Here is a 25,654-nt window from a genome sequence, read left to right on the forward strand (position 1 = left end):
CCTGATGAAGGATCTTGACCCTAAACTTTGACTGTTCATTCTTCTCCATAGATACTGCCTGACATTCTGAGTTTCTCCAGCATTTTGTGTGTGTTAAGGAAAATATATTCTTACCACAAGAGAATTGTTACTGAAGAAATTCTGAACTGTATTTACTGGAATAGATTGGTCTTTCTTGTCAGATCTTTTGTTTAACTTCATTGTTGCTTGGATTACTTTTTAGGGCAGTTGAAGGTTGGAAGTAATAATGATTTTGTTTATTTTTCAGCTTTTTGACCTAGTTTACAGAGAGGAGACATTGCTGAATGTCATTAAGAGTGTTACTCGGAATGGCCGCTCCATCATTCTGACTGCTGTACTGGCCCTTATCTTAGTCTATCTGTTTTCTATAGTTGGCTTTTTGTTTTTCAAAGATGACTTCATCCTGGCAGTGGATAAGGTGCCAAATAAAACCTACTGGGCAGGTAAGATCATCATATTGAGGGGAGAAAACTATGGTTTGGGATGGGATGGGCTCTTACAGAGTTAACGTTTTTGGATGTGGGTGTTAAGTGGGTACGTACTTAGTTAGGCAGTTCTATATTGTGATTCCCTACAAAATGAGTTCCTTTTTTTTGTAACATCTTTGGAAATCACTGGCCTTGTAAATGTATATCAGACTAGGCAAAGCACAGCCCTTAGAGACGAAAGAGACTGCAGATTCTGGAATCTGGAGCAACAGACAAAATGCTGAAGAACTTGGCATCCTGAAGTGAAATGGACAGTCAAGATTTAAGGTTATGTCCAGATGAAAGGCTTTGACACAGAACATCAGAAGTTCAAATTTTGCTATGTATGTATAAAGTCACTCTGATATGCTCTCAATCCTAAAAGGGTCTTTTGGGAATCAAAAAATGAAAGGAGAAGGATTTATCTAACAGCAACATGTTGGGAGATAAAGGGTCAATGAAAAGCCTGCCTGAATCTCCAAATGGCCTCCCACACACATCTTGATGGTGAATTCCTTTTCTGAATTTGCCTCCATCTCTTTCCTCTTAAACTTCCTTGTCACTGTCCTCCCCCAGTGTCCCTGATTTCATCCTCCTGCTAAACCCCTCCTCACACCACCAAAGTGGCCAACCCTGTCATCTCATCCTCCCTGAAATGCCAGCTGATTCCATCACTTCCCTAATGGGAAGAACAGAGTCATCTGCCCCTCCCTACAGATGTTGCCATGATCTTCTCCCTCAGCTACTCCCAACCTACAGGGAAGAAGACAGCTCCATTGATGCCAATAAATACATTGGTCCCATCATCTATTCTGTTGGTGACTTGCCGTCACAACCTTGCGTGCACTGTATTTTTAAGACAACTCTCCGTTAATGACCAGACTAAAAATTGTGGAGATGGAAAAGGATTAGAATTTTCAGCTGCAAAAATATCTAAAAAGCTTTGCACAGGCCTACAACATTGAATAGGAAGTTAAACTTTAGATATATGAGTTTAAGGTGGAAAGAAAGGCAATCATGTGTTCTGTTGTGAGCTACGTACCCCAAAAAGGTGCAGTGTCGATGGACCAGAAGGTTCTATTCCTGGTTTGCCATTGTTATTTAAAAGAAGTATTGCAGAAATGTGAGTTGTGGCCCTTTTAAGCTTAGAATGTGGGGCACTGACCCAAATCAAGGCTTTTAAAATGATATTTTACAATGTGTGTATTGATGCTGTTTCCTTTGTCTGGAAGGATGAGGGAAGTTATTTAAATTAGAGTTGTCCATTCAGAAGTTGCATCTGAACCACCTTTTCATGCACAAGCAGAGGAGATCTTCATTTTAATTAAAATTGGACAAATCTAATTGAGGTAGGCAATGCTACAAGGGGCCAATTGGCCTGCTGCTGTTCTGAGATAATCTGGAAACTTTACAATAAGGCTTATCCTTGCAATAGTTTGGAATTTGGAGTCTGCATTTACAAGCACTTTGTTATGAGTCGTCGAGATATTGCAGTATTTATTCTCAAATACAGATCCAATCCTTGACACAGACTATAGTTAACTGCATAGATTATTCACAGGTTACACCTCATAAAAAGCTATTGCATTAGGTAATAATAATAAAACTCAGTTCCCAATCTTGATGCTCCCTTACAATGCATGCAGTAAATTTAATTACTCTTTTAGCTTCATAAATATCATTATCAATTGAAAACCTTGGTTTCTAGCTGACAGTTATACTGTTGGTATTGAAGATTTCAGAGTCTGGACAATATTGCACCATTAAGTTTGTTTTGAAGGACATCATTGGGGGAGATAATTGTGAGCTTTAGTATTTGCTAAAAGTATAAAATGTCTGTGCACAAATGCTTATTTGTGCTTGCAGTATATTAAACAACAAAATCTAACAAATGCATAATGTGCTACATGTAAATGTGAAGAGGCAAAGAACAGTGTATGATATTTGTGTCTTTTAACAAAGAGCCTATTTGGCTCACTCAAGATTAGATCCACTCTCAAGGTTAAAAGAAATGAAGGCCATGACATAGTATAATGGAGCTGAAGTAACATTATATGTGCTAAAATCTCAGAGGATTAGGTTTCACAAAGTACCATCAAATATTTTCTTTCATTCTTGTTTGTCAGCGCAGGCAAGGTTAGAATTTTGGAGAATTGAGTGCAAGCTGTTGAAGTCACTGTGGACTCATGAGAGCATGGATGATTTTGCTTAGAATGTGAAATCCTGGACTTCCTCAGAACAGTTCATGTAAGGCAGAAAATCAGCAGAGATGAATTTTAGATCAAGCTATCTATAATTAGCATGTTGTGATAATACTTTGAAAGTTTTATTTTGAATTGTGTTATCAGAGAAGTATCCTCCCAAGGGATTTAGTATCCAAGTACCCCACGTGAACTCTGTCCTCTGTTGCACAAGTGCACGCAGTAGAGAATGTCTAGGCTCAGTTCACAAACCAAGAATCCATAGTGCTTTCAGCCACATTTCTGAGTTTAACCTGTAAATATCAACATAGAGATACTTCCCTACAACTCATTCAACTCTGACAACTCAATTAGAATTTTGATGTGCATTGTCAATACTCAGCTGAGGTTTGCAGTGTTTTGGTACCCAATGGCTTGACCAGTCTGTCTAGCTCATCATCTGCATTACTCTAGGACAACTGTGTACAGGTGTCCAATTATAAAATGAAGTATTTATAAAATACTCATTTTATTTCAAACTTTTATCTAGAACTATGCTATTTAGAATTACACTTGGCAAGGCAGAAGTTCGAAGCCTGCTGAGTAGCTTGTATATGTGAAGGATCCCTAGCGAGTGGCAAAGTCTGCTTACTGCTTGCTGTGAAACGTGCTCTTTGTCAGCATCCTAGTGTTGGTATCAAGAAGGTTATCTGCTGAGACACATGTAAAACTGAATCTGCAGTTGTTCACACTGACATGTAAATGTCAAACTGTTGATTCTATTAACTCTCACTGAGTTTGGAAGAAATTCTCCTTCTAATGATGGCCTTCATTGGAATTATTTCCATCTTTATTTTCGGGCTGTACAAACCTTTGGGTTTGGAAGGTGACTGTAGAGTAAGAGAAGGGGACCACTGGGCATAGATCGAGCTGTCACTTGTGTGTGCGTGATGCACTGGTGTGTTTGGTGATATCAAGCACTCTTTTGCCTTTGGCATCTCATGTCCAAAATTTAACCCCACCCAAGTCTGATCTCTCAGGCCCTGAGGCATCCACCATCCATGTAGAGAGTTTGCCACTCTCTTTACTGACGTTGTGGTTGGTTACTCCATGCTCCAGCACATTCCTGACCATGCCAACCACCGTCCTTTCTTTTACTAACTTCCTCCATAATTTCTAATCTTTGTGAAGGCAATTCAGGTGAACGCACATTCCACGGTACAGATGTCTTGAGTCTTTTCGTGCACAAAGAATTTTCTTGCATGGAGAAAACCAGAGTGATGACAAATCAAACTGTGGGCTATAAGGGATACTTTTAATACTTTCAATATGATATTTTTGAACTGAGACCAACAAAACTAGTCCTCAAGAAGGTGATTCTGGCCTTGGAAGCAGATACAGTCATTAACCTGGAGTTATAATTTTTTGTGAAGGAACCATTTTCCAACAGAGTTCTGCAAAGCAGGCAATCATCAACCCCCTGCCCCACTCACATTTTGCAGTTGTAGATGTTGGGTGTCCTTTGCTGGACAAGTCCAATGACATGGGTCAAGACTGAGTAAATGAGGGTAGAGATGGGAAGACATAAACCATGCCGTAATTTGTGTACTCGGTTGATTGCTGGTGTCCTACAAAATTCCTTTGCAGAGTGTGCAGATAATATGCAGGAGACGCAAGGAGCTCAGAATAAGATGTACTGTCTTTATTTGAAGACCACTCAAATGTCAAATTTCTGTAAAAGATGCAGTGCAGACAGCAGTGGTCATTATTGTTTGCAATCAGTAACACTTGCACTACAGGGTTGAAAGACGCTATAGTAAAACTCTAATAATCAAGTGTCTGATTGATGGTTTGGCATTAGTTTCAGTTTTTTATGCTCTCGATGGATTCTTTGGAAAAATTGATCAGTGAAGTGAATCATAAGTAGCTACAGGTATATATAGGAGTAGATTCAGTAGTCTGGAAAACCTGCTAGTCCAGAATCATCAAACTTCAAAGGGTGTGGAATTATTGGCATTTTACTCTAATTTGCATTCTGTGAGCTTACACTGGAAGGCAGGTGCACTCAGCTAATTCTGTGGGTGAGTGATTGAACAACTAGAAACTACAGTAAGTGAAAACACGGACGTTGCAATGCATGCAACGGAGTTGAAGATAGTAGCCGCCTTTATACTGCTTTACCTTCTTTCGCAAACTATGCTTGAGGTTCCCTACTGTAATCATAATGTAACAAGAGACGACGTCAATAGAGCCACAAGTTCTGACCACATAGTTGGAAATAGGAACAAAATAAAACCAGGAAAAAGATTTTAAAAATACCCTTGGCATCTTGCCACGAAAGGATCCTTAATAGCACTTCAACCCTCAGCAGAGGTTTCTGATTTATTGTGTTCTTTATTTTTGTAAGAGTTGTGAATGAATTCAAAAGACATTTATAAAGTACTAGGAAAGTATATGCAAGGTGAAATGATCAGTGTAATCGCTTTTCCAGTTATCTCACTGTGAATTAGCAGTTCATTCTGACATCTGTAGGGGAAATCCAGTTGGGTGCAAGAGGTCTCCACTTTTGCTGATCAGCAATGATAATTTGGGACTCTGCTGATCAACGTGTGGAAATGTTTCATGAAGTGGATAAATCATCTTTCTTTCTTCAAAGGCTCTGTAGATCAATTCCAATATTAGCTGGAGATTACCTTCCTGAAGATAGAAAGGTGTGTATATTGTAAAGAAAGGAACAAGGCATTTTTCAGGCATTACTGTTGGAAGCTCAGGTTGTAAGCTATTAACTAAATTAGGATATTGGTTAAGAAAATGAACTTTGAATCCCTTCACTTTTTCTTATAAAAATTTGACTCATTTTTCAATTAAGGTCAAAAATGGAGTTGAGGTGTCTTATGGGGCCCCGGTAGCACAGCAGTTAGTGACACTATTACAGCTGAGGGGGTTCCGGAGTTCGGAGTTCGATTCTGGCACCATTCTTTAAGGAGCATGTCCTCCACATGGAGTGCTCATGGTTTTTCCTGGGTGCTCCAGTTTCCTCCACAGTCCAAAGCTATACCGGGTGGGTTAATTGGTCTTGTAAATTGTCTCGTGATGAGGTTAGGGTTAATCGGGTTTGTTGGGGATTGCCAGGGCAGCATTACTCAAAGAGCAAGAAGGCCCTACTCCATGCTGAATCACTAAAATGAAAAATAAATCTTGCATATCTTCTGCCATTTTCTTTTAACTTTGTATTCAACAGAGTTTGCATAGCATATTGTATTCATGGATCCGAAAGGAATGATATGTTTCTGGTCCTGTGAAGTGCCGATTATTCTTTGTAATGATAGTACAAGCGTCATCTTTTTATGATGTGTGCTAACTCTTCAAGAATAGAAAATCATATGAATCTCTTCAAATTCTCCTAAATAGTGTTGAGTCTGATGTCTGTTTCCCATCTGTTTTTTTTAGAAGATGCAGCATCAATGGCAGAAGAAATGCTCACCACTGATATCTGTCGCCTGGGCAATGGAGAGAACTGTTCAACACTTTACTCCATGGAGAGTAACGGTAAGATGACTGTGGTTTCCATCTGCATGGCTAGTGACAGCATGAAGCAACTTGCTGTGCTAAAGAGTTAGAAGGACATTTGCTGGTGTGCTGTGAATTCAGAGTAGTTTTAAAAGTCATGTAAGTGCAAGGTGTTGAATTTTGGAAAATTAAATGTAGGGCCCTGTGTCATCTTCTCGAAGAAGGCCCTTAAAGTACAAGTATATTGATCGCTGAAATTGGAGTCACGGGTAGACAGGGCAGTGAGAAGGCATTTGGCCTTCATAAGTCAGGGAATTGAATATAAATGATGGGAGGTCTTGGTGCGGTTATGTAGGACAATGGTGAGGCCACATCAGAGGTATTACATTGGTTGCACTGTAATAGGAAAGTTTTATAAACTGGAAAGACTGCTGAAAAAAATTGAAATACATGTTGCAGGTCTTGGGGGATTGAGTCTGGACAGGCTAGGTTTTTATTCCTTGGAACATATGTGACTTAGGGGTGATCTTATAAAGGTGTATAATATCATGAAGGGCAGAAACGGGTAATTGCACTCATTTTTTTTTCCCCATGATTGGAGAATCAAGAATTGGAAGTCGAAGGCTTAAGATGAAAGGTGAAAAGTTTAATGGGAACTTTAAGAGCAACATTTTTTTTTACTTGTAACGCTCAGTTATATTGGCTCATTTTAAATTTAACATAAAAAAAGAAAGACCCTGTACATACACAAAGGGTAGTATACTACAGCTTTTAAAAACCAGCTGGCGAGGTGCATGGATTAGAAAGATTCAGAAGGTTATGGGCCAAGCACTGCCAATGAGACTAGCTTGGATAAGGCATCTTGGCTGACATGGGCCAGTTAGGCCAAAGAGCCTGTTTCTGTGCTGTTTAACTATCACTCTGTCTCAGGCCTAATGTAAGAATTCTTCTCAATCAGAGTTGCTTTCTGAGAATGAAGAGGACTCGGAGCACACCTGTGAAACCTTGTTTATGTGCATCATTACTGTACTCAGCCACGGGCTGCGAAGTGGAGGTGGTGTAGGAGATGTGCTCAGGAAACCTTCCAAAGAGGTATGGAACATCTTTATATAGAACTGTTCGTAGAACAATTATTGGACACAAATACCATGCAATTATTCAGATAGCAATAATATACACATTATTGATACCAAAAATAACTATATAGTTACCAATGCTTTTCAGTGGTCTGATAGTGCTCCAATTGATGTGCTGTGCAGTTTCTACAGCATCTCTCCCTCTCCAGTGAAGCAACCTGTCAATGAATTGATGGCATACTTCATTGATATTGGGCATCCATTTCAGATAGATGTCAGTATTAAATGTTGTGGATTTTTTTTTACTTTTAATAATTAATAATGTGAACTGCCAGTTAAATCATCAGTTTGCATCAACATTAAGTAAATATATCAGTTACTTTTGTGAAATGGTGATGTGGAAACTGATAAGGATTCGACGACGGACATTTGGAACTAATTGGCAGAGTGTATAGGAGAGCCGGGTGAGTTGAATGTGAATATTGGGCAGATGGTACCAGGTGGGGCAGGGAGACAAAACTGAATGATGATGGGTTGATGGGGAGAGGAGAGTTGGTAGTGGTGGGAATGGTTTGGAAAAAAATGAGCTGAGTGAAACTGGGCTGGATCACAATGGAATGCAGTTGTGGTTTATTTTCCACTGTACAGGAGTTTTGAAGAATGAGAAATAATAAGGTAAAGGAGCAGAATTAGGCCATTCAGCCCATCAAGTCTGCTCTGCCATTCCATCATGCCTGATTTATTATCCCTGTCATCCCATCCTCTTGTCTTTGCTCCATAACCTTTGATGCCCTCACTAATCAAGAACATGTCAACCTCCACTTTAAATATATCCACTGACTTGGCTTCCGCAGGCATCTGTGGCAATGAATTCTACACACTGACCTGGAATTCTTCCTCATCTCTGTTATAAATAGACACCCCTCTATTCTGAGGCTGTGCCCTGTGGTCCTAGACTCAACCACTATAGGAAACTTCCTCTCCACCTCCACTCTATGCAGGCCTTTCAATATTTGATAGCTTTCAATAAAATCCACCCTTATTCTTCTAAATTCCAGCAGTACAGGCCCAGAGCTATCAAAGGCTCCTCATTATGTTCTTGTCATCTCAAAATGAATGCTAACATTGCATTTGCCTTCCTTATCACTGACACAACCTGCAAGTTAACCTTTCAGGAATCCTGCGCAAGGACTCCCAAGTCCCTTTGTATCTCTGATTTCTGAATTTTCTCCCCATTCAAAAGATAGTGTGTGTCTTTATTCCTTCTACCAAAGTGCGAGAACATACACTTTCCTACAACTTAGTCCACCTGCCACTTCTTAGCCCATTTTCACAATCTATCTAAGTCCTTCTGTAGTCTCCCTGCTTTCTCAACACAAACTCTACCTATCTTTGTATTGTCCACAAACCTGGCCACAAAACCATCAATTCCATCATCCACATCCTTGACATATATTGTAAAAAGAAGTGATCCCAACACCACCCCTTGCAGAGCACTGCTACTCACCTGAAGCCAACTGGAAAAAGCCCCCCTTATTCCCACTCTTTGCCTCCTGCCAGTCAATTAATCTTCTATCAATCTTACTGAAATTTACAAGATTCTGAATGGGATTAACATGGTGGATTATGTTTCTCCACGTCATAGTATCTAGAAACATAGAAAATAGGTGCAGGAGTAGGCCATTCGGCCCTTCGAGCCTGCACCACCATTCAGTACGATCATGGCTGATCACCCAACTCAGAACCCTGTACCTGCCTTCTCTCCATACCCCCGATCCCTTTAGCCACAAGGGCCTTACCTAACTCCCTCTTAAATATAGCCAATGAACTGGCCTCAACTGTTTCCTGTGGCAGAGAATTCCACAGATTCACCACTCTCTGTGTAAAGAAGTTTTTCCTCATCTCGGTCCTAAAAGGCTTCCCCTTTATCCTCAAACTGTGACCCCTCGTTCTGGACTTCCCCAACATCGGGAACAATCTTCCTGCATCTAGCCTGTCCAATCCCTTTAGGATTTTATACGTTTCAATCAGATCCCCCCTCAATCTTCTAAATTCCAGAGAGTATAAGCCTAGTCAATCCAGTCTTTCATCATATGAAAGTCCTGCCATCCCAGGAATCAATCTAGTGAACCTTCTTTGTACTCCCTCTATGGCAAGAATGTCTTTCCTCAGATTAGGGGACCAAAACTGCACACAATACTCTAGGTGTGGTCTCACCAAGGCCTTGTACAACTGCAGTAGTACCTCCCTGCTCCTCTACTCGAATCCTCTTGCTATGAATGTCAGCATACCATTCACCTTTTTCACCGCCTGCTGTACTTGCATGCCCACTTTCAATGACTGGTGTACAATGACACCTAGGTCTTGTTGCACCTCCCCTTTTCCTAATCGGCCACCATTCAGTTAATAATCTGTTTTTCTGTTCTTGCCACCGAAGTGGATAACCTCACATTTATCCACATTAAATTGCATCTGCCATGAATTTGCCCACTCACCTAACCTATCCAAGTCACCCTGCATCCTCTTAGCATCCTCCTCACAGCTAACGCTGCCGCCCAGCTTCGTGTCATCCGCAAACTTGGAGATGCTGCATTTAATTCCCTCGTCTAAGTCATTAATATATATTGTAAGCAACTGGGGTCCCAGCACTGAGCCTTGCGGTACCCCATTAGTCACTGCCTGCCATTCTGAAAAGGTCCCGTTTATTCCCACTCTTTACTTCCTGTCTGCCAACCAATTCTCTGTCCACATCAATACCATACCCCCAATACCGTGTGCTTTAAGTTTGCACACCAATCTCCTGTGTGGGACCTTGTCAAAAGCCTTTTGAAAATCCAAATATACCACATCCACTGGTTCTCCCCTATTCACGCTACTAGTTACATCCTCAAAAAATTCTATGAGGTTCGTCAGGCATGATTTTCCTTTCACAAATCCATGCTGACTTTGTCCGATGATTTCACTGCTTTCCAAATGTGCTGTTATCACATCTTTGATAACTGACTCTAGCATTTTCCCCACCACCGATGTCAGGCTTACCAGTCTATAATTCCCCAGTTTCTCTCTCCCTCCTTTTTTAAAAAGCGGGGTTACATTAGCCATCCTCCATTCCTCAGGAACTAATCCAGAATCTAAAGAGTTTTGAAAAATTATCACTAATGCATCCACTATTTCTTGTGCTACTTCCTTAAGCACTCTGGGATGCAGACCATCTGGCCCTGGGGATTTATCTGCCTTCAATCCCTTCAATTTACCTAACACCACTTCCCTACTAACATGTATTTCCCTCAGTTCCTCCATCTCACTAGACCTTCGGTCCCCTACTATTTCCGGAAGATTATTTATGTCCTCCTTAGTGAAGACAGAACCAAAGTAGTTATTCAATTGGTCTGCCATGTCCTTGTTCCCCATGATCAATTCACCTGTTTCTGACTGTAAGGGATCTACATTTCTCTTAACTAATCTTTTTCTTTTCACATATCTATAAAAGCTTTTACAGTCAGTTTTTATGTTCCCTGCCAGCTTTCCCTCATAATCTTTTTTCCCTTTCCTAATTAAGCCCTTTGTCCCAGTCCTCAGGTGTGCCGCTTTTTCTGGCTAATTTGTATGCTTCTTCTTTGGAATTGATACTATCCCTGATTTCCCTTGTCAGCCACGGGTGCACTACCTTCCCTGGTTTATTCTTTTGCTAAACTGGGATGAACAATTGTTGCAGTTCATCCATGTGATCTTTAAATGCTTGCCATTGCATATCCACCGTCAACCCTTTAAGTACCATTTGCCAGTCTATTTTAGCTAATCCACATCTCATACCTTCAAAGTTACCCTTCTTTAAGTTCAGAACCTTTGTTACTGAATTAACTATGTCATTCTCCATCCTAATGAAGAATTCCACCATATTATGGTCACTCTTACCCAAAGGGTCTCGCATGACAAGATTGCTAACTAACCCTTCCTCATTGCTCAATACCCAGTCCAGAATGGCCTGCTGTCTAGTTGGTTCCTCGACATGTTGGTTCAGAAAAATATCCCACATACATTCCAAGAAATCCTCTTCCTCAGCACCCTTACCAATTTGGTTCACCCAGTCTATATGTAGATTGAAGTCGCCCATTATAACTGCTGTTCCTTTATTGCACTCATTTCTAGTTTCCTATTTAATGCCATCCCCAACCTCACTACTACTGTTAGGTGGCCTGTACACAACTCCCACCAGCGTTTTCTGACCCTTAGTGTTATGCAGCTCGACCCATATCGATTCCACATCCTCCCGGCTAATATCTTTCCTTTCTATTGCGTTAATCTCCTCTCTAACCAGCAACGCCACCCCACCTCCTTTTCTTTCATGTCTATCCCTCCTGAATATTGAATATCCCTGAATGTTGAGCTCCCATCCTTGGTCACCCTGGAGCCATGTCTCTGTAATCCCAACTATATCATATTCATTAATAACTATCTGCACATTCAATTCATCCATCTTGTTACGAATGTTCCTTGCATTGGCACACAAAGCCTTCAGGCTTGCTTTTACAACACTCTTAGCCCTTATACAATTATGTTGAAAAGTGCCCCTTTTTGATTTTTGCCCTGGATTTGCCAGCCTGCCACTTTTACTTTTCACCTTACTACTTTTTGCTTCTACCCTCATTTTACATCCCTCTGTCTCTCTGCACTTGTTTCCATCCCCCTGCCATATTAGTTTAAATCCTCCTGAACAACAGTAGCAAATGTTCCCCCTAGGACATCTGAAACTACAAGGCAGGGTTTTGGAAGAAGGTATCAACTGTTTTGTAAGCACCTCATGACACTTTGGAGTCTCTGTCTTGAGGTTTGTGGAGGTGCAGAGCCTGAGTCCACCTGAGATTGAAATTGCTAAGGGACTCAAAGGGTGAGAGGTTATCCCAAACAGGAAAGGATTGGTGAGGTAATTGATCAGCCCTGATCTTATTGGATGGTGGAGCTGACATGTGGGGTTGTATGACTTACTCCTTTTTCTGTTTCTTTGGTTCTTCTTTTTTGAAACACTTGTCTGCTTTAAAATGTAACTTAATTAGGTGACTCATTCTTTGCAGGAGCCACTGTTTGCTGCACGTGTGGTCTATGACCTTCTCTTCTTCTTCATGGTCATCATCATTGTCCTGAACCTGATCTTTGGCGTCATCATTGACACGTTTGCTGACTTGAGGAGCGAGAAACAGAAGAAGGAAGAAGTCCTGAAAACTACCTGCTTCATTTGTGGTAGGCCTATAAAGTTTGCTAGATAATAAGGTATTTGAAGAAATGTTAAGATCCCAGTAAATTATTTAAAATTGTTTTATACAAAATTTTCAGAAAATGAGTTGTGAATTTCAGAATGAGAATGTCAGGAAATGAATAACTTCAGCTATCGAGGAAGCACTAAATCAGGGGTTCCCAACCTGGGGCCAACAGAACCTTTGATAATGGTAGGGGTCCAAGGCATTAAAAAGTTTGGAGACCCCTTTTCTGAGTAGTCAAGCCTAACCTATTCATTGAGACATGCAAGTTAAATGTGTAGCTCACATGACACTCCTTCATCATCTTGTCCTTTAGTCAATAAAGAAATTGGGTTGATAAGTCTGATCCTGTCTACAATTTCTAATAATGAAGGGGATTGAATTGAAAATTCAGAAATTTGGGCAGGGGTAGGCATCTTGGATGTGGTTACATTTTTTCCTGTCTTGTAGTCGAGAATGAAGGCACACAATCTCAGGTTACAGGCAAATTCTTTTCAGAATTAAAAGAGAAATTTGCAATATGGTCAAGAAAGGTGATTTGCTCTTGATTGTTTTGGACGGCAGAGCAGGATCAGCGGACTGAATGATTTCCTATCTTCTATGTTCTCTGAGTCAAGGTGAAAAGACCCAGATGTTGTAAATTGGAAATAAAATGTGAAGCACACAAATTCTCATTTGCTGAAAACTCAGAAAAATCTACTCATACCAAGAAAGCTTGTTGCCTGCAATGCGTTTAACTTTTAGGCATTGCGGGTATAGATGATGCTGTACAGTAAAAGCGGATGTCACAATATTGAACATTACAAGCAAAAAAAACTCAAAGCTCTCGGGAGCTGTGTTAAATGTGACATCAACTTTGTCAGGTTACATGATCTTTTCAAATGACACAAAATATCTGGTGTAGTTGTGCATTTACTTACTTGTAAATGAGTAGACTTAATGTAATGGATTCATCTGCCTCTTGGGAGCTTGCTACGAAAATGGTATGACCCGCTACTGCATGCACTGGTTGCAGATGCATTTAGTCTCACACTTGTTGATTAGTTAATTCCCTTTTCTAGGTTTGGAAAGGGATAAATTTGACAACAAGACGGTTACATTTGAAGAACACATCAAAGAGGAGCATAACATGTGGCATTATCTGTGCTTTATTGTCTTGGTGAAAGTCAAGGACTCCACAGAGTACACTGGGCCAGAGAGCTATGTAGCAGAGATGATCAAGGTAGGTGACAGCTCTCTAATGCAGAGCTGATTTTCGTTGTGACTGGTATAAATTTCATACACAAGGTGATGTGCAGCTGTCACCATGTTAAGTGCCTTGTACAAGCTCAGTAAATTCCATAAAAATAAGCAAGGTGGATACTGCACCTTGTGAAGAAGTTCTTGACCGGTCTACATTGAAAGAAAACATGTTGTCAAATTCTGAAACATAAGAGTGAACTAATTTATTGAGGCTAAAAATGATCTGCTTTTGTGGAAAAGATCATTTAAAGAACAGTTGATTTTCAGTAAGAAAGTTGTTGGGATATCCATTTGACATATAGTATCTATGTGTGAAAAGTAAGATGTATGAAGTAAAGTTTGATTCAAAGATGTCTGCACCAAGATGCATGAATTCCAAAGGCTTTTAAATGATGAAGCTACTGCAAATCTAGGATGCCAAGGGACATGAAATAGCATGTGCAACCAGGGTTTGGTTTCTACAAACTAAGATGTCTCCCATTGCAGATGGAGATCAGTTGTAAACAGTTATTTCCCCTTATTCTTTGGAATGTTTTCTTTTTCCACTTTGGCCTTCCTTCTTTTTTATTGTAATTTGAGAAAGAGGCAAGTTGACAGCAAGGATTGAAGGGAGTTCGGCATCCTGGAGATGCAAAGAAATGGTATTAACAATTAGTCTATAAACCTCAATTTTCTTGATTGAGGTTAAAATCTTCTTATAGACCTTTTAAAAGAGGACAGAAGAGAGTGCTTGCAGTCAGAAAAGGATGAGACTTTCTCAAGAGGTTGCAAATGCTCAAATATGGAACTGAAAGCAATCTGCTGGAAAAACTCAGTGGGTCAGGTAGCATTTGTGGAAGGAACTGGACAGTAAATATTTCAGGTCTAGAGTTTCAACTGGATTCACATCCCTGACCTGAAACATCAACTGCCTTTCCATTGGTGCAGAGTTCCTCCAACAATTTGTTTTTTTTTTCCGCCAAGAGACTATCACTATTATGAAGAGTTAGACGTAGTTAGGTCATGCTATTGTAGGACAAGAACTTAAGACTGTTTATCTTCTGTCATCTCTGCCATTCAGCGGGAACAACACTGATCTTTTACCCTGACCACTGACCTGCACTAATCTGATTCCCTTCATATCTCATCATATATTTTGTTTTGAAAAAAATCTGCCTAACAGCAGGTCTCTTGGTTAGGAATTTCCAAAAATTGATATTGCTCTTGCTTAGCAGGTGACCAACCTGTAGTATGTTCATGTAAAGCAATTGAAAAAATTGCTGATTATAACACGGTGTGTTTAAGAAGAAAGATAGACTTTATGCAATGGCTCTAGCAAAGGATTGGTCATGAAAGTGGATGGGATAAACTTGGATGGGACACTTTTGTTAGTATGGACCAGTCTAGTCAAATCTTTCTGTGCTGTCCAACCCAGGCCACTATTTACTCTAAGCTACATGAATGTGAAGCCACACAGTAACTGAAATGCTCCCATGCACATAGCCTTTGTTGCCACACAGCTGGAATTTTCTTTGATATGTTAGTAAGTAATATAATTTTGAAATTATGTGAATATAATTTTGAAATCTGTTAATATAATTATGAAATGCCCTGCAAATAATTATATATTGGTTCATAAATGTTCTAAATAATAAATGTACTGCGACCTTTACTTTGAAACATTTTGGAGCTTCAATCTATTTACATTGTTAGTTGTTTCAAGTTAGTACACCTACAAATTGCAGCAATAAACACAGAATGGAAGTTGGTAGCTCATTGTTAATAAACAGCCAGCCCACAGATCACCAGTGCCAGCTATTCAAAACATTTTACCTTTGCCATTGTGCCTGTTAGTTGTTTGACTTGCCTGACCTTGTTTACTTGTATTGTGAGTTGTGGTTTGTGTTTGTTTGTGCATATTCTAAAAAACACATTTTAAAGTGTTGCAGAGTTTTTTAGGCTTTCTAAAGGTTTCCTGCTCAGAGAAATGTTCGGTCCACACAGCTATATAAAAAAAAAAATAGATTCTATTCTGATTCTATGAGAATCCTGTTGCTTAGGATTCTGAGAGAATCTGACCAAGAGGCTATTTTCACTTTCTACAGAATTTGTAAGTAGGGGTATAATCTTAAGTTAATGCTTAAACTAAATTGAGTTCATTCAGGGGTCTATTAGTGGATAGATTTCTCAGCCTTGAGGTCTGTCAAGACTCACATGTGGAGTAGATTGGCTAAGCTTGGTAGATTCTTGGATATTAAGGGAATTGAAGAATATGGGGTTTGGGTAGAAATGTGGAAACGAGGGAGCTGATCTTGTTGAATGACAGAAGAGGCTCAGGTACAGTACTATGCAGAAGTCTGAGGCAGAAATATATATATGTATGTTTATAGCTTTTGCACAGTACCATATTTGTCAATGTGGAGCGGAGAGTGAGTCTATAAACTGGTGGCAGCAAAGGATGTTGGGAATGGCAAGGGTGGAGTGCCGTGGGAGGGGTGTGGGATAGGTGGCAAAGGAGGAGTGCCAGTGCAGGGGTAGGGTGGGGCGGGGGAGCTTGTCACAGACACACGCAGCCCTGAAACACCAGGAAAGGTCATTTGGTTCCAAACAATTGATGGTTTATTGATCATTATAGAATGTCCACCTTCTCTTTTTCCCAACCATGATTCCCTCTCCCTGTCCCCTTCCCATTCAGTCCACAATGGAGGCCCAAATCAGAATCTGGTTTGTCATCACTCCCATATTGTACAGCAGCAGTACAATGCAATATGTAAAATAACTACAGTATCGTGTACACTCTTGGGCACCCTAGCTGTATATAATGTGCTTCAGACTCTTGCACAGAACTGTATTACCTACTTTACATGCTGCATTAGCATTGTAGTATTTTCCAACACTGAAGCTCTTCAGTCTGTAGCCTCCATGTTAACACCTTAAGAAGGAAGGAGAGGTAGTGGCAATTTGTGAAGAAGCCCGGAAGTTTACTTGTATAGTTTCACCAAATATCAGACATTTCTTTGGAGTCTGTTTGGCGTTCTCAATATATAATTACGAGTTGCTCTTCTATTACCAACCTACATGAAGCTTGTAATAGTTGTTTCATCCAAAATGGTTGTTGTTGTTGTTGTTGGTTTTTGAAAACATGTCTGCTCATTATTGCCTCAACTTATCGTACTCCTGTCACTGTGTTGCTTCCTGCCGGTGAAAGCTATATTAATCTTCTATTTTATGCGCAACAAGTATGTTGTAATATGTTAATCCTGTGAGGATGGAGGATGGGGAAGCAAAAATGCATCAGAGTTTGTTTTATATATCAAGACTTGTCACTGATATTCTAATATACATGCAAATGTACTTCAAAGAAACATTTTCTCTGTATATTCCTTACTTGGGGACCAAAGGCTGTGTTCTTGAAATTGATGTTGAAATGTATTTTCATAGGCTCACGGCCTATTAACTTGATGCTCTTGGTATTTGAATGCATTTGGGCTATTTTAGTGCCACTTTGGGGCAGTACTTCTGTAGTTGCATGGAACCAATATTTAAACACATTTCAAATAGCTGAGAAATAATTTTTCCAATGTGGAAACGTTATTTAAAGAGTGACGCTATTTAATATCAAGTTTTTGACATTGAATGTTTTGGACAACGAGAATAAAATAAAGTATGCTGAAGACTGGAGGTCAAAGACAACTTATCCTGGGGTGAGAGGACTGTGTATGTGTGAAACGGAAGGAAGAATGGGGCCTGTGTCACTGTTGTTATTTTATTGCTTGGTACATTTTTACGATTCTGTATTGTATAGTTCTGCTTAGCATTGTGGGTGTCATCTATAAGTGCATGAATGTGAGGTGACACTTGCGGGCCACCCCAGCATACCACACTTTAGTTGTATTGTTGAGGCAAATGGAGCATTTCACTCTGGTTTTATGTACATGTGATAAATAAATCTGAATCTGAATAATACACTGAGATGATAACTTGGACCCTCACTGCTATTCAGTGCTGCAGACAGTCCTTCCAAGTGAGGCCACTCTTCACCTGTGAGTCTGTTGGGGTCATCTGTTGCATCCAATGCTCTTGGTGTGGCGGCCTCTATGTCAGTGAGACCCGACACAGATGGGGGGTGGGGGGGTTGCTTTGTTGAGCTGCTATTTGGATATCTTGGTGGACGTGCATCTCAATTCAACTTCCCGTTCCCATACCAGCATGTCTGCTCCTGACCGCCTCTACTGACAGGTTGAGGCCAACCTCAGAGTGGAGGAATAACACCCCATTCTGTCTGATAGACTCCAACCTGATGGTATGAACATCGATTTCTCTAACTTCTGGTAATCACTCCTCCCCCACCCCACACCGTTTCTCTTTTATCATTCCCACTCTGGTTATCCTCTTACCCCTTCTCTCTCATCCTCATGAGCTTCCCATTACCTCCTTCTGGTTCCCCTCCTCCTTTGCTTTATTCCATGGTCCACTCTCCCTTCCTATTAGATTACTTCTCCTTCAGCCCTTTACTGCTTCCAGCTATCGCCTCTCATCTTCTCACATCACCACCCCCCCACGCACCCACCGTCCCACCCAGCTAGTCTAACCCATCACCCACCAGGTTGTGCTTCTTCCCCCTTCCTTCTCCCCTTCCCCCACCTCCTCTTTCTGTCTTCTACCCCCTTCCTTTCCGCTCCTGATGATGGGTCACAGCCCAAAGGGTCATGTGTTTATTCCCTTCCATAGATGCTGCCTGATCTGTTGAGTCCCTTCAGCATTTTGTGTGCTGCCCTTCCTTTGAATGTTGAATCAAATTGCAGCCTTAAACGTAAAAGCCACAATGAATAATGATCAATGATAGTCACAGCATTTTGTTCGTAAATGCATGTAATTGGTTAAACTTTGTCCAGTTAACCTAAGTGGTAGTTGATGTGAAGTAACCATCTTGTGTTTAAACAAAAAAGGTCACTTAACAAGGAAGTTTAAAGACTGTGATGTTTGGCACCTGGAATCTCAGGATTCTCGGGAACCTCAGCAGTGTGGACCATATCCCTGGAGCCTTGAGAATAATGTGTTTGACTTGGCTGACTGCCAACTCATAAAGCAAGGCAGCAGGTACATTCACCTTCCTCTGAAGCAAATGAAGGTATGGTCGTACTCACTGCAAACCTGCTCCTTCAGCTGGCCTCACTGCACCATGTTGCTCTCTGCCATTGCTGAGATGAGGCTCCTGAGATGTGTGGCGTGGGTCATGGTGAACTCCTGGAAAAGAAGTTTATCATCAGCTTCAGTCACCAGTGTGGCCTTCAACCTCCCAATGAAACAAGGGTTTGAAGGTCAAGGTCTCAAACCTGTCGCAAAGCTTGTAGTTAACTAGGCAACAGAGATCCCTGCCATCCTGTATACCTCTAAGATGAGGACCACCTAACATCATGTACTGGAATGAAACCCCAAACGCCAACTGCAGAACCCTCCAGGTACACCAGAAGGATTATCAAACCTGCATCAGTGTCCTCACCCATGCAAATGCTTTCAATGTTGAGATTATTGTCTGGTTTGGTGATGCATGCTCTCACAATATATGGAAGCTCAGTGAACTACTAGGTCAGCAGAAAAGGTCGTTGGTTGCAAATCAAATCAAATGGTTCAATTTAATATCAGAGAATGTATACAGTATATCTGTCTACCATCATTATAGGACCTGCATGTGTCCGGAACAATGAAGCAGGCAGGAAAAATCATTGAGGACACTACCCACCTTGCAGTCCTGACGAAGGGTATCGGCCCAAAATGTCGACTATACCTCTTCCTATAGATGCCGCCTGGCCTGCTGCATTCACCAGCATTTTTTGTGTGTGTTACCCACCTTGCAGCCTGTCTTTTCCCAAGGCTCCCTTCTGAAAAGAACTATAGGGCTATTAAAACAAAAACTTCACACCATTTTAAAAGTTCTTCCCACAGGAAATAAATCTGATCAGTTATTCTCGTTAGTTCCCCAACCCCTGTCTATTTGTTACCCCCATCACTGCACTGCATTGTAAATACTTGTAAAAATATACTGGTATTTTTGTAATGATGCAGATTTTATTCTATATCCATGCTTTAACTTTAGATTTTATACAATTCGTTATTCTTTATGATTGTTGAATATGTTTGTTTTTTTGTTGAATGTCCTGACCAACACACCACAGCACATTCCTAATGCATGTAAATGTATATGGCGAATAAAGCTGATCCTCGAGTTCCCTATTACAGTCAGCGGCTCGAGTAGAAAGGCTGCATCGGGTGCATGCTTCAACTAGACTTACAAAACACAAACACTTATCCGTGCTCTGTCACGGCATAAGATTATCAGGTAGACAGAGGAAATGATTCAAAAACAGTTGCCAAAGCTTCCTCGGAATAAGTGTACCATCCCCATGGGAACCCTGATATTTTGACTGCCCAAAAATGAGGAGGGAGCATTCAAGTTGTCTTTGGGAATCTTCAGCTGCACACAGAAGCCCAGCACAGATTGTGGAAGGAGCTTCTCAAGCTGGCCAACACAGTTCTGACCCAACTGTAGCAGTGTTTGCAGATCTTGAGAACCAACAGAGAGGAGGCAAGTCACCCTCAGCCCCAGGAATTAGTTAATGTTTGAAGAGAATGACAGAGTAAACATTTGAGGAATGCCTTGGCATGAGGACAGATCCACTTATTTTGTTTCATGGTTCACCTCCGCTGTTGAGTTCAGTTACAGTTTTCAGGTATACTGACCTTCTCCTGCCATCATGATGCAGCGCTCACGTAGGAAGGTGGCAACTCAGTAAAACAATCGTGAGTTGTGGAAGATGTGGCACTGGGTTGGCAGAGGGGGAAATTACTTCACATGGATACTGAAAAGATGAGAGAAGTCCATTCCTACAAGTTTTTTAGTATATTCTGAACGTTTTAATAACCATTTTTAATTGATGATGGGAAGTTTCCTGTCAGTTCTATTCACCACAATTATTAGTTCAAATAAGTTCTGCTATGTGATTTGCAAGTGACAGAGCATGCCAAAACAGATTTCAATAGTAAGTATGTACATATTTAAATAATTAGCAAAAGAATCAATGGACAATGGCTTTTTTTTTGTAAATTCATGTTGTCGTGTCAGGTTTAGACTCCGAAAGGCTGATGACAGCATAGCTTAACTTTGCAAGAGGAATTGACTATATTCTTGAAAGAAAATTCTGTAAGACAATAGAGACACCTGAGGGGAGTTGGAGTAATGTTCCTTCAAAGAGCAGGCAGAGACTTGAGCTGAATGACTTCCCACAGTGTAACGTTCTTTAAAGAAAGGATAATTTGAAATAACAATAAATGTTAGAAATTCTCAGCTGGTCAAGACTTTACATTAGAGCAACCTGTGTATTTCATTTGAAGTATTTGTTTAATAAGGAGCAACCTAACTTGAAAATTCATGCATTGGGACATCACCCAGGGGATTTCCATGAAGAGATTTCAGAAATCACCTCATACAGTAGTGACACAATGAAAGTAACTGGTTAGTAATTGCTGTAGACTATTGCCTCCATTGTGTGGGTTGCATCAGGACTATGACCTTAATCTTCAAAACCTAGATAAATGTAAACAGTTTGGCATGATTTGAATGTTCATTTGGGTCTGTTGTATTGAATATGTGTATGAAATCTGGTCTTGTTCCATTTGAGTGCTCAGGCTTGTTTTTTTAAATAAGATAAGACATTTTTATTAATCCCTTTTAACGAAGCAACTCAGAATTTGTAGTAAACAACCAGGTGCTGGGAGTCTGACAAATGCTTGCTCTAGTAGTATAAACCTTGTATATGCAGAGGTTCTGTGCTGATGTTGATGAATTTCACTGCACAGACAAGGGCATAGTCATATGGCTCTTCAGCCCAGTTCATCCATGTATCTGTCCAAGTACTTTTTACATATTGTTATACCTGCCTCAACTACTTTATCTGGCAACTAATTCCAAATACTGACAGGACTCTGGGTATCTATTAAGTCACTCCCTTCTCACCTGAAACCAATGCCGTCTAGTAGTTCTTGATTCCCAATCCTAGAGAAAAGACTGTGTGCATTGATCCTTCATGTGTTCCTAAAGATTTGATACAGATCTCTCCTGATTGTCCAAGCCTCTCCATAGATTGTCCTGGAAACATGCATTTAAATCTTTCTGCACTCTTTCCAGCTTAATGACACCTTTCTTACATCAGAGTGACCAAAACTGAGTGCAGTATTCCAAAACTGATGTCACCAACATCTTACACAAGGCATGATGTACATAAAATGTGAATCTCTTCAGGAATTTAAATTCTAGATTTTATATTAAAATGACTCAACTTTGCTAAAGGTTGTGCCGTGCAGATAAATGATGCAGTGTAATCAGCTCTTCAAATATTTTTTTTCTTTCAAGAGAACCATTCCTCAGTTCATTTTCTTTTTATTTTAAGAGAATTGTTTCCCAGTGCTCATGCACTTTAAGTTCTCAAAGTTAAACTTGTTTACTGCAGATCAATATCATGGTTTGATTCTGAATATTCTAAGGTAACCTTTTTTGTCCTAACCACAATGTGCTTTATTCTGAATCTTGGGCAATTTTCATTAGAACTTCATTAGGATGTTAGACCAAACAGCAATTTTTCACTTGATATTACCTACAAATCTTATTAGACGCTGAAAATCAATTCCAAATATTAAGAGGGTTGAATCCTCTTTCTTTCTCTCTCCAATATCCTCACTAAATGCATTTTTTGCAAAAAGGAGAACAAAAAGTTACATGTGGAGTGAAAAATAGAAAATAGAAAGAAGTTGATAGCTGGATAGTCAATCCTGAACAATGCTGCCTTAGCAGAAAGATCAGTAACTAGGGTCTCATAGATTGAAGGTAAATGGGGAAAAAAGAATTAGAAGAAATTTAGGGGAAAAAATTGATTTTTAAGCATTCAGTAGGCTGCTTAAAACTGTGGGAACAGAGATCGTCAGTGCACATAGTGAGCACTTAATGTGCTATAAGCTTTGCGTCTATGGTCTGGTAGAGACATGATGGACTGAATAGTCTCCTTCCATGCTTGTTCTTATAATTTCGATACCTCTAAGCTTGGGAGGTAAGGGAATTATTTTCAGAGTAACTGGAAGTGGATGCTATTGTTCAGGGACCTGTTCTGGAATTGCCATTGTTCATTGCACTGTTTATCTAAGTGATATGGATAAAATCAGGTTTAGAATTGCAGATTATTCAAAAGTGCTAATTCTTGAAGTATAAAGGGAATTAAATTTGCATAACAATTCAATGAGGACAAAGGGAATTCTGTCCCGTGAAGTGAATATTCAAATTTTTTTCTTAAAAGTCACTGATTAGACCTAGAATGAAAGGAGCTTTAGCGCTGAATCTAGGGGTGTAGGTTCGTTAGACATCAATGGAAAAGATTGCCCCAAAAGAAAGTGGTAATATTTTCATCGCATTTACGGAATGTAAAAAATTAATCTCAAACCTGAGGGTTTGAGATTATATATATAAAAGTCCATAAAATACAGGGGCATAAGTAGGCCATTTGGCCCATCGAGTCTGCTCTGCCAATAAATTATGGGCTGATCCAATTCTCCCAGTCATCCCCACTCCCCTGCCTTCTCCCCATACCTTTTGATGCCCTGGCTAATCAAGAACCTATCTTTCTCTGCCTTAAATGCACCCAATGATTTGGCCTCTAAAGCTGCCGGTAGCAACAAATTCCACAGATTTGCCACCCTCTGACTGAAGTAATTTCTCCGCATCTCAGTTCTAAATGGACGTCCTTCAATCCTGAAGTCGTGCCCTCTTGTCCTAGACTCCCTTACCGTGGGAAATAACTTTGCCATATCTAATCTGTTCAGGCCTTTTAACATTCAGAATGTTTCTATAAGATCCCCCCTCATTCTCCTGAACTCCAGGGAATACAGCCCAAAAGCTGCCAGATATTCCTCATATGGTAACCCTTTCATTCCTGGAATCATTCTCGTGAATCTTCTCTGAACCCTTTCCAATGACAGTATATCTTTTCTGAAATACAGAGCCCAAAACTGCACACAATACTCCAAGTGGGGTCTCACGAGTCCCTTATAGAGCCTCAACATCACAACCCTGCACTTGTATTTTATATCTCTAGGAATGAATGCCAACATTGCATTTGCCGCCTTCACCACTGACTTAACCTGGAGGTTAACCTTTAGGGTATCTTGCACAAAGACTTCCAAGTCTCTTTGCATCTCTGCATTTTGAATTCTGACCCATCTAAATAAGTCTACCCGTTTATTTCTTCTACCAAAGTGCATGACCATACACTTTCCAACATTGTATTTCATTTGTCACTTCTTTGCCTATTCCCCTAAACTATCTAAATCTCTTTGCAGGCTCTCTGTTTCCTCAATACTACCCGCTCCTCCACCTATCTTTGTATCATCGGCAAATTTAGCCACAAACCATTAATTCCATTGTCCACATCATTGACATACATTGTAAAAAGCAGCGATCCCAACGCCGACCCATGTGGAACTCCACTGGTAACCGGAGCCAGCCAGAATAGGATCCCTTTATTCCCACTCTCTGTTTTCTGCCGATCAGCCAATGCTCCACCCATGCTAGTAGCTTCCCTGTAATTCCATGGACTCTTACCTTGTTAAGCAGCCTCATGTGCAGTACCTTGTCAAAGGCCTTCTGAAAATCCAAGTACATCACGTCCACTGCATCTCCTTTGTCTACCCTGCTTGTAATTTCCTCAAAAAATTGCAGTAGGTTAGTCAGGCAGGATATTCCTTTCAGGAAATCATACTGGCTTTGGCCTGTCTTATGTGCTTCCAGGTACTCCATAATCTCATCCCTAACAATCGATTCCAACAACTTCCCAACCACTGGTGTCAGGCTAACAGGTCTATAGTTTCCTTTCTGCTGCCTCCCACCCTTCTTAAATAGCAGAGTAACATTTGCAATTTTCCAGTTATCCGGTACAATGCCAGAATCTGTTGATTCTTGAAAGATCATTGTTAATGCCTCGGCAATTTCTCCAGCTACATCCTTCAGAACCCGAGGGTGCATTCTATCCAGGTCCAGGAGATTTATCCACCCTCAGACCAAGCTTCCTGACCATCTTCTCAGTTGTAATTTTCACTGCACATCCTTCACTTCCCTTACACTCTTGAATGTCCGGTATACTGCAGATGTCTTCTTCTGTGAAGACTAATGCAAAATATGCATCCAGTTCCTCTGTCTCTGCATCTCTTATTACAATATCTCCAGCGTCATTTTCTATTGGTATCTACCCTCAACTCTCTTTTACCCTTTATATACCTAAGGAAGCTTTTAGTATCTATTTTGATATTAGTTGCCAGCTTCCTTTCATAATTCATCTTTTCCTTCCTTCTGCAAATGTTTAAAAGCTTCCCAATCCTCTATCTTCCCACTAGCTTTGGCTTCCTTGTATGCCCTCTCTTTGGCTTTATATAAAATACAATACAAGCTGCCAGAGGAAGTGGTTGAGGCAGGTATTTAAATAGGAAAGGTTTAGCCAAATGCAGATGAATGGCTCTGGTTCTGATCAGCATGAGCCAGTTAGACTGAAGAGCCTGTTTCTATGCAGTATGAAGCTGTGACAGTGTGCACTATATTTCCAATTCCTTCCTGTAAAAGGAGATCAGTTTAGTAACTCACAACATAAATTCATCAGGTTGCAGCCAGGCAGGAGCACTTGCAAAAACAAGCATGAGATTAATGAGAGCTGCTAGGTTTTAAACATCGTGAGTGGATAAAAACAACCAGACTTATTTCCAGCAGTTAAAGTTCAAGTGGCCATGACTACCAGATTCGGAGCAAGGCATGGAGCATAAAAGTGTTTACATGTGCAGGATAGTGGAACTCGCTTCCATGATAAGAGGGAGAAACCATTCCATTCTGATAT

At 40.4% G+C, this 25,654-nt stretch overlaps 1 protein-coding gene across 9 annotated transcripts in view; it reads left to right on the forward strand.

Annotated features, from left to right (window-relative positions):
* LOC134356755 (inositol 1,4,5-trisphosphate receptor type 1) overlaps window positions 1-25,654 on the forward strand; it is a 552,079-nt gene that overhangs the window by 437,156 nt on the left and 89,269 nt on the right. For all 9 annotated transcript variants that reach the window (XM_063067855.1, XM_063067853.1, XM_063067854.1 and 6 more), the window contains 5 exons: window positions 269-464; window positions 6,119-6,217; window positions 7,137-7,270; window positions 12,327-12,492; window positions 13,571-13,731. In XM_063067855.1, the coding sequence (XP_062923925.1) occupies window positions 269-464; window positions 6,119-6,217; window positions 7,137-7,270; window positions 12,327-12,492; window positions 13,571-13,731 (756 nt within the window). The remainder of the gene's footprint in view (window positions 1-268; window positions 465-6,118; window positions 6,218-7,136; window positions 7,271-12,326; window positions 12,493-13,570; window positions 13,732-25,654) is intronic.

The sequence above is a fragment of the Mobula hypostoma genome, chromosome 15, assembly GCF_963921235.1.
Source record: "Mobula hypostoma chromosome 15, sMobHyp1.1, whole genome shotgun sequence".
Taxonomy (NCBI): Eukaryota; Metazoa; Chordata; class Chondrichthyes; order Myliobatiformes; family Myliobatidae; genus Mobula; species Mobula hypostoma.